Below are 9,972 nucleotides of genomic sequence, written 5' to 3'. Positions count from 1 at the left end.
TGTATAGGACGTATACATGACCTAGGAGGTTAGTGGTAACTATGGGACCGGATGCGGTATAGCTGGGGAAGACAGGTTGCACAGGATCAGATCCGCAGTATCCCAACCGTTCTGGAACTGCTACGAGACGTGGAGAGAGGGAGAGCGGAACCATAACTACAAGATAACTGCCGCGATACGTGGAGGGAAAGGGGACCATGGAGGAAAAATGGGGATAAAAAGGAAGAAGGGTGAGAAAAAGAGAGAGAAAAAAGTAAGAGAGGACGAGAGAGAGACTTGTGAGATTATAGGTTGTAATACCAGCTTATACATTTTGGCGCCGTCTGTGGGGAATCTGAGAGAAAATGGCTACGGTAGTGAAGAGAGGAGTAGGAAGACCTAAGAAGGGAGCAGTCAGAGAAACCATTGAGGAAGTAGAGAGTGCTGAGATGGAAGGGGTAGGAGAGGAAGAAGTATCAGATGTGGCGGCAGACGCCACCAGACTTCTGCAGGAGGAGATAGTTAGGTTAAGAGAGGAGAATGATGAGTTGAGAAAGGAAAAGGGACATTACACGGGGTGGAACGGAGCATGGGGATCCCAGGGGCAGTGAAGTGGAAGGGGAGAATGTAGAGTGCCCGCTACCAGACGTCGAACCAACAGTGGGCATTACTTTAGGGGTGGTTCAAGCTATGATCGAGAGAGATCGGGAAGTGAATCGCGTAGCAGAAAGAGTGAACCAGAGCGCAGCGCAGAAGGAGGTGGCGAGCCTCAATAAAAATCTGCTGGCAGATTCAATATGGAATTCTGAAGTACCTAAGAGGTTCTCCCAACCTAGGTTTGAACGGTATGATGGGAAAGGAGACCCCATTGATCATTTGCACCATTTTCGGCAGCAGATGCCGTTATGGCAAGAGAATAAATATGATGGGCTTCGCTGTATGATGTTCCCGGCCAGCCTTAAGGGGGGAGCCTCGGACTGGTATTATCAATTGGCTTCGCGGAGCATAAAAGGGTTTGAAGAGCTGGAACGCACATTTGTGGATCACTTCATTCACCAAAAGAGAAGGGTGGTTGACATCGCGGCTCTGTTCAACATTAAGCAAAGGGCCGCGGAATCATTGAGGGAGTTTTTATGTAGATTCAAGGAGGAGACGCTGAGAGTGGAAAGTCTGGATGAACATACGACGTTCATAGCCTTCCAGCATGGTTTAAGATCGGGAACCAGAGTTCATGAATCTGTATCTAAGATTGAAATTACTACGTTGCATGCTCTATACCCGAAGGTAGAGAAATACATACGATATGAGGATATAATGCAGAGAACGGCAAAGGAAACGTAAGAGGTCGGGAAAAGACGATTACGGTTGTTGAGAAAGATGATCGAAAGGATAAAGGTAGAATAGAGGACGAGAGAAAGAGGATCTTACTGAGGGGAGAAACGAGGGCCGAGAGAACACTAGATCGAAATCGAAAAAAAAGAGGCGAGAGAGAAGGCCATACCGCGAAATGGAACAGACTCCTCTTAACCGACCATTAGAGGAAATCTTGTCTCTAATTAAGGAGCACCAATATTATGAGGGGCCGCGGAGTATCCCAAGGGAGATAGAAGGGAAACCATTTTGCGAGTATCATCAAATCATAAACCATGCAACGAACGAATGTTATGCCTTGAAGTGGTTAGTAGAGAGGATAATTGAAAAAGGAATGCTCAGAGAGTTTGTCACTGAGGTGCGTCAAGCCGATAGGGTGTCAGCTCCGGCTATGATTTTGGGTACGATCAATGTCATCTTTAGTGGAGAGACTCGGGGAGGAATGCACACGAGGACAAAAAGGGAAGACGACAAAGAAGCGATAGGTGAATGAATGAGGTGAGTGTACCGCGGTTAGTTAAGCGAGCCGCTGACGGCCGGCACGGATCATTATGTTCACCCCGAAGATTTGAAGCCGATAATTTTGCCGCGCGATGAGGACGCCTTTGGTGATTACCATAGCAATGGGGAATTATCTAGTTCGAGGGTGTGTTGATAGATGCTGCGCTCAGCATTTGATTTGTTGTTTAAAGGGCCATGGAGGAGATGAACATCGACAGAAACCAGTTGAAGGTTCCTCAAACCAATTTGTATGGGCTCAACGACAGTACGACAGAGCCCATAGGGGAAGTAACGCTGCCGGTGACTGCAGGCCCGTCGACGATATTCACTAGATTCATGGTGGTGGACACTGCGTCGCAGTATAACGCAATTTTAGGAAGAAAATGGATTCATGAAATGAAAGCCATTCCATCGACATATTACCAAGTGATCCGCTTCCCCACGAATGGGGAAACATATGAAATCAGGGGGGATCAAGGGGCAGCGCAGAACATCCAGCAGATCACGGTGAAGAGTTTGGTCCGAGGAACAAAGGGGAAAGGGCCATCTCTGGAACAAGGATTTGCGTAGCAACTATAGGAAGCGGCAGTGACAAAAGGGTGTGAGCCACCGTTGGGACCGAAGACATTGGATGCGATTGAAGTAGTTAACTTGGGAGCGGGAGTTGAAGAGAAATTTACATCCATAGGGACTGATTTGCCCGAAGAATGGAAAAAGAAGCTAGTGCGGTTCTTGACAGAAAATTCAAGTGTGTTCGCATGGGCGATTGAGGATATCGCGGGTTTAGAGCCAGAGTTTGCATGTCACCACTTGCACATGAATGAAAGTGCCAAGCCGGTTAGATAAAAAATGAGAAGCTTATGTCCCAAATATGCTGAGGCTATTCGCGAGGAGGTGGCACGATTGAAAGGGGCGGGGATAATAAGGGAGGTAGAATACACAGAATGGTTATCTAACGTAGTCGCGGTCACAAAAAAGAACGGCAAGGTCAAGATGTGTGTTGACTTCACGGACGTAAACAAGGAGTGCCCAAAGGATTGTTACCCAATGCCGCGGGTGGACGAGTTAGTGGACAGAACTGCAGGGTTCAAAGTGTTCTCTTTCATGGACGCGTCCATGGGGTATAATCAGGTCGCTATGCACGGCCCGGATCAGGAAAAGACCACGTTCGTGGTGGAGGGTGGCACATATTGTTACACCAGGATGCCCTTTGGTTTGAAAAATGCTGGGGAGACATTCCAAAGATTAGGAGAAAAAATGTTTCAAGGGAAGATTCGAAAGGGGATGGAGATATATATTGATGATATGGTGGAAAAGAGCATGTCGGAGGAGGAACACTTGGAAGGTCTTCAGGAAACTTTTCGTATATTGCAGGCACATAAACTGAAACTCAACCCCGAGAAGTGTACTTTTGGGGTAACTTCTGGAAAGTTCTTAGGTTACATAGTTACACACCGTGGTATAGAGGCAAATCCTGCATAGATCAGATCGTTGATAGAAGTGTCGTCCCCTCAAAATGTGAAGGAGGTGCAAAGTTTAGTAGGGAGAGTAGCAGCACTTAACCGATTCATTTCAAAATCATCGGATAAATGTCGACCACTGTATCGATTATTGAGGAAAACACAAGACTTCAAGTGGACCGCGGAATGTGAAGAAGCCTTCCAAGAGTTGAAGAATTATCTAGGGAAGGCGCCTTTATTGTCGCGACCGGAACAGGGGGAAACACTATATTTGTATTTGGGAGTTTTGGAGTGCGCGGTGAGTTCGGTCTTGGTGCGCGTCGTTGACAAAGTAGAAAAGCCAGTGTACTTTCAAAGCAAGACCATGTTAGAAGCAGAGACCCGATACAGCCGAATTGAGAAATACGCTTTGGCTTTGGTATTTTCTGCCCTAAAGTTGAAACCTTATTTCGAGGCGCACTCAGTGGTAGTAATAACAAATCTGCCTCTCAAGCAGGCATTGAGGGCAGAAAAGTCAGGAAGAATGCTAAAATGGGCGGTAATGCTGAGTTGCTATGAAATTCAGTACCAAATCAGAACCGCAAAAAAAGCACAAGCAATGGCGGAGGTATTGGCAGAGTTCCCAGCCGAGGACCCGACATGGGGTGAGGAGATGGTAATGGACCACGAAGGAGAGCCTAACCACGACCCATTGGACCCATGGGATGCCCGGAATGGGTGGAGAGTTTTTGCGGATGGCTCCGCTACGGATACAGGGAACGGAATAGGCGTAGTCCTGGTAACTCCAGAGAATACTAGGCTGGAGTTATCAATGAAACTGGGATTTGCGGCTTCAAATAATGAATTAGAGTATGAAGCTGTAATAGCGGGTTTAGATTTGGCACAAGATCTGGGCGTGAGCGAGTTATCTGTTTACTCTGATTCTAACCTGGTGGTATGCCAAGTGAATGGGGGATTTGTGGCTCGCTGCCTGAGGATGGCAAGATACTTGGAGGTCCTACAGAGGAAAGCAAGCAAATTCAGTAAGATCAAGTTTACCTATTTAAATCGTGGAGAAAATAGACATGCCGATGCATTAGCTTATGTTGCGGCGGTATTACCAGGTTCGGAGGGGCGATCTATTGAAATAAGGGTGTTGAACATTCCCAGTACCACGGAAGGAGAGTATGTTTGTCTTACCACCGAAATTGATCCTGATTGGATAGCTCCCATCAAGACTTTCCTGATGGGGGTAGAGATTGAAAACACACAGGAGAGGCATAGAATGGAACAGCTGAGCCAAAGATACACTTTGCTAGATGGGAACCTATATAGAAGAAGTTTCGGCAGACCAATGTTAAAATGCATAGGGCCGCCGCATGTTCATGTAGTGCTAGCCAAAGTGCACGAAGGGGATTGTGGAAGTCATTTAGCGGGGCGAACAACCACACACCGTTTGCTCTCACAGGGATACTTTTGGCCACACATGAAGAGAGATGCCACAGAGTATGCCAAAAGATGCGAAAAGTGTCAGAGGTTTGCACCCCTGATTCATGCGCCAGCTGAGTCGTTACGCAGTGTGCTTTCAGCCCGAGGCCATTTGCCATGTGGGCAATGGATATAGTTAGACCGCTGCCCATGGCAAGCGGCAAAAGGAGGTTTATGTTAGCGGCAACAGACTATTTTACCAAGTGGGTTGAGGGAGTGGCGCTGCAACAAGTCAAGGAAGAGAATGTGAACAAATTCCTATGGGAGAATATCATTTGCAGGTTTGGATTGCCACATACAATCATCGCAGATAATGGGACACAGTTTACCGGGAAGAAAGTCCGAAATTTCCTTCAAGCATTCAAAGTGAAGCAAGGGTTCTCAGCCCCCTACAATCCGGAGGGAAATGGATAGGCCGAGGCTTCAAACAAAGTCATTATGCTTAACCTTAAGAAAAAACTGGAGGAGCGGAAGGGAGCATGGGCTGAACAGTTACCTCATGTGCTGTGGGCATATTGAACTACACCAAGAGCATCCACTAATGAATCACCGTTCGCAATGGCGTACGGAGTAGAGGCCGTCATTCTAATAGAAATGATAGAATCCACGACGAGAATGCAAGCTGTGGAAAGCAGGCCGAATGAGAAAATATTAGTCGCGGATTTGAATCTTGTGGAAGAAAAAAGAGAGATGGCTCGTATTCGGTTGGAGGAATACCATCGGACTCTGCGAGACGATGATGAAACGAGTGAGCCCGCGGAGTTTCAGCAGGGTGACTATGTGCTGCGACGTGTTACTCCAGCCACCAAGAAGGAAAACGACGGGAAGTTGGGGCCAAACTGGGAAGGTCCATATGTTATCAGTAAGAAGGGTACATCTAGAACTTATAGATTACAGACCACAGTCGGAGAAAAGATAGAAAGACCGTGGAATATCAGAATGCTGAAAGAGTTCCATGTCTAGGACCTTTGTTTAATCTTTTCGTATTTGATAGCGCATTATCTGTATTGTTTATTTTTATGACTATGAAATAAACAAGCACTTCTTCCAAACGAGTTAGCAGTAGATAATAGAAATAAAATAAGGGATGAATATAACTGTCCCGTCAAGCTTCACAGCAGTTCAACGAGAGAGCGGGAAGAGCCTTTCATCGAATCAATCAAAATGGGGGCAACCCTAACTAGCTTCACAGCTATACAAAAAGAGAGTGCGGGGGGAAAGAGCCCTTCGCGGACTTCATGTCCGAATCAAACTGGGGGCAACCCTGACTAGCTTCACAAACTCAAGAGAGCGGGGAAGAGCCCTTCGCGGACTTCATGTCCGAATCAAACTGGGGGCAACCCTAACTAGCTTCACAGCCTATACAAAAGAGAGTGCGGGGAAGAGCCCTTCGCGGACTTCATGTCCGAATCAAACTGGGGCAACCCTGACTAGCTTCACAGCTGTTCAAGAGAGCGGGGGGGAAGAGCCCTTCGCGGACTTCATGTCCGAATCAAACTGGGGGCAACCCTAACTAGCTTCACAGCTATACAAAAAGAGAGTGCGGGGAAAGCCCCGCGGACTTCATGTCCGAATCAAACTGGGGGCAACCCTAACTAACTTCACAGCTATACAAAAAGAGAGAGCGGGGGGGAAGAGCCCTTCGCGGACTTCATGTCCGAATCAAACTTGGGGCAACCCTAACTAGCTTCACAGCTATGCAAAAAGCGAGAGCGAGAAGAAGAGCCCTTCGCGGACTTCATGTCCACATCAAACTGGGGGCAACCCTAACTAGCTTCACAGCTGTTAAAAAGAGCGGGCGGGGAAGATCCCTTCGCCGATTGTGCGTCCGAATAACATGGGGGCAACCCTATCTAGTATCACGCTAACTGAGTTTGCAAATGAAAATGAAAAAGAGATTGAATCAAAGTACCATATAGATCAATGGCTCCAATGCATAACGAAATAGAAGTACGACAGATAGTAAATTACAATTCAAAAAGAGTACACAAAAGTTGATTGACACATACTACGCAAATGTAGTGTGTCAATGAAGTGTTTGTCCAAACACATAACAAAAGACATTGTTCCTCACAACACAACGATAATTGTTCAAACTAAATTACAAAGACATCTGCAAAGAAAGAAATCCGACATGGGTTATTGCTGAGGATCAGTCGTCGTTTCTTCATGACAAGTATTTTCATCTTCACCGACAAATGATGCTAGCGTCTTCATTCGCCTCCACCGGAGAAGCGGTCAGTACTTGGTAATGGGAGTCGTCACCTCAGTGGTACGGGTCTCGGCAGCTTCAGGATGCACAATTGGTGATACCAAGGGCGGTGTATCTGCAACAGAAGGAGGCGATGGAAGAAGTCGACCTGCAGCGCTAAGCTAATCGAGTTGTTGTTGCAATTCGCGTGCAATCTTCTTCGCATCGAGACTCGGGAATCGCTCCGCGGCCCCTTTGACGGCCTTATCTACTGCAGCTTGAGTGGCAAGTCTCTCCGTCTCTTTGAGGCTTTCCATTTTAGAATTGACCCCCGCTACGTAGTCGCGGTGCTTGTCCTCAGCCACCTGGAGCTCCTTGTGGGCCTTGACTGCCTTGATCCGCAACTCGTCCCTATCCTTCTCCAGTTTAGCATACTTTGCTTTCCAGCCATCAGGGCCATGTATTTCCTGCTTCGCTGCCTCCAAATTCTCCACGTGTCTTTGGTAAGGCAGCAGAAGACATAGCCAATATCTAGACTTCACCGCAGACATATTGGGTATAAAGGGTAGCACAAAGGATAATGAGCAAGTAGAGTCAATAACACATACCTTTTCCCATCCAGCGTAAATGGAGGCCCTATGGGAAGCAACGGTACCAGAATCTCCATAAGCTTGATCCCGAGGGAGATGAGAGCTGAAAAATAAGGAGGCGGCAACAGCTGGATTTTCCAAAGCTGAGTCTCGCGTAGTGACAACGCGGTCCCTAGCCTTGAACTTGGGATGCCACACTTCGACAGGGCTAGATGTTAAAGGACCAGCTGAAGAGGAATCCCGTGCAGGCGCCCGAAGGTATAGCGTAACCGCCGAAGGTTCATTCATGGCCCGCTGGTATGTGGAGGAGCAGTGGAAGAGATTTTAGCCCTTTTGGTGGGAGGGCTCTTGTTTGACACTTCGACAGGCGCATCTCCATCAGAGTCGCTGTCCCAAAGCTTGTACTTGTTCACATCCATTTCGCAGCGTAAGGGGGAAAGTTTGGACAAAATCGCCTTCCCACTCGGCAAGAACACGAGAGTCACGGGATGAAGAGTGTCCGCCACTCTCGTGATGAAGAGTGTCTGCGGTAGTAGTCTTAGTCTTAGCGGCCGCATCGCGTGGGCAACCGCCGCGGAATGAGAGATTTGGTGGTATAGTTGAAAGACTTGTAAGCCGGGCTTTCTTTTTGAGGGAGGGATGGTTTGGGCTTTCTTTCTTTGGGGGCGCGATAGAGGGGGCCTTGGTATTTGCCAATGTCTTTTAGAGAAGGGTCAAGTAAGAGAGGAGTGACTTTTTCCGGATCAATGCCGAGGACTTCGCACTGTGCACTCCCTAGTTCGTGAAGGGATTAGAAAATTTCAAAGTAAACACCGTTGTATATCTGGGATCGCGAATCGGGTCTCCAACCTACATCACCAAGAATAAAGACAAATTAAAGGCAAGTGAGACATAAATACCGCGACTCAAAACGGCTTACTTACCACTTGTTAGGAAATGGAGATGCCTCAGAGAAACTTCCGGCGGAGGTCCATGGATAAAAACTACCGACACATACAACAACAAATGGTGCCACACCTTGTCGGCGTGGTGATGTGAAGAAGGAAAGATTTATTTTGTGGACGAAAGTGCGTAAGATTGATATCCCACACTCCCCAGGTTTAGTACTTTTTTATATAGAAGTGGGCAAGGATATCGCGGAGTTGGATTTTGGGGAGTGAAGTCTCATTGTAGTGGTGGTTGGCGCATACATAACACGCCGAAGTTACCTATGCCTTGGCACGGAGGAATGTTGAAATGGTTACGCACCCTCGGCGTCAAGAAGAGTCAAGGGGAAGCGCAGACCAGCCGCTATATGTCCTACAAAGAGATTTAATAACAGATAACCGGCTGTGTGGTACCAAGTGAGGAAAGTGGGTGACGCCAGACACGTGTTCGAGAATAATGCCACTAGGTATGCCATAAGCAGCTTTAACGGCATCTAGATTGGGTCTGCGGTAGTAGGACGGCGGTGGAGGCAGAGAAAGTTTCCTACCAGAAGTAGATGGAACAGCGGTGGGATCGGTAGAGTCAGAAGTCGGGGATTCAGATCGGTCCGCGGAGTGATTGCTAGATCTAGGGGTAGAGGATCCAGATTTATCAGATTTGGTGGCGGAGGATTGGGTGGAGGAGATAGCCTCACATTCCGATGAAGACATGATAGAAACAGTGCTAAGAGGGAAGTTTGCAAAAAGATAGATACGCAATCTTAGAAAGGAAGAAAGTGAGGAACTACCCTCCCAAAAATAGTGAATAACACAAATAATGAGAGGAAAGGAAAACAAATTAAAGGGGAAAGACAAACCTGTAACGATAGAGGGCCAAGGCAATGGAGGTCGTAGAACCAAACCGTGCTGGAGAGCTACCGAAGGAAATGACGAGGGGAAGGTGAGGGAAGAATTTGAAGAAAAGGAAGTTGAAGAGATGGGGAGGGTTTTGAGAGAAGAGAGAGGTTTGAGCGGGATTTGAAGGGGCAGGGACAAAAGGGTACTAACCAACAAAGAACCAAGGAAATGGGGACACGTATAGTCTCGATTTTCGAAGGGCAAAGAAGAACGAGAGGCGTCGGCGCCGTATTTCCGTGACAAGATAAAAAGCACGCGGAACACGTCTTTGGGCGAAAAGAAGATAAGGGGACAGAGTGGGAGGGTCAAGAAAGAGAAGTATTCCGCGAAAGGTGTATGAAACGAGAAAGGGTAGTTCTCGGCCCCATTGTCGTTCGCGGACCATCAATAAGACCGAGAGGGCATCCAGATAGGGGCGTATACATGACCTAGGAGGTTAGTGGTAACTATGGGACCGGATCTTGGTATAGCCGGGGAAGACAAAGTTTACCAGATCGGATCCGCGGTATCCCAACCGCTCGAACCGCTAGCTGCGAGGCGTGGAGAGGGAGAGCGGAACCATAACTGCAAAATAACTGCCGCGATACGTG

At 47.6% G+C, this 9,972-nt stretch overlaps 2 protein-coding genes across 2 annotated transcripts; both read left to right on the top strand.

The window, feature by feature from the left end:
* Positions 1 to 669: 669 nt before the first annotated feature.
* On the top strand, positions 670 to 1,320 carry LOC147515243 (uncharacterized). The gene has a single exon (XM_086592843.1). The coding sequence runs from the start codon at positions 670 to 672 to the stop codon at positions 1,318 to 1,320; it is 651 nt and encodes a 216-aa protein (XP_086448969.1).
* A 4,016-nt stretch (positions 1,321 to 5,336) lies between these two features.
* Positions 5,337 to 5,741, top strand: LOC147515242 (uncharacterized). The gene has a single exon (XM_086592841.1). The coding sequence runs from the start codon at positions 5,337 to 5,339 to the stop codon at positions 5,739 to 5,741; it is 405 nt and encodes a 134-aa protein (XP_086448967.1).
* The last annotated feature ends 4,231 nt before the right edge of the window (positions 5,742 to 9,972 follow it).

This window comes from Coptis chinensis, chromosome 2 (genome assembly GCF_015680905.1).
Source record: "Coptis chinensis isolate HL-2020 chromosome 2, ASM1568090v1, whole genome shotgun sequence".
In the NCBI taxonomy this organism is placed as follows: domain Eukaryota; kingdom Viridiplantae; phylum Streptophyta; class Magnoliopsida; order Ranunculales; family Ranunculaceae; genus Coptis; species Coptis chinensis.
This window is presented reverse-complemented; position numbering and strand designations above follow the sequence as displayed.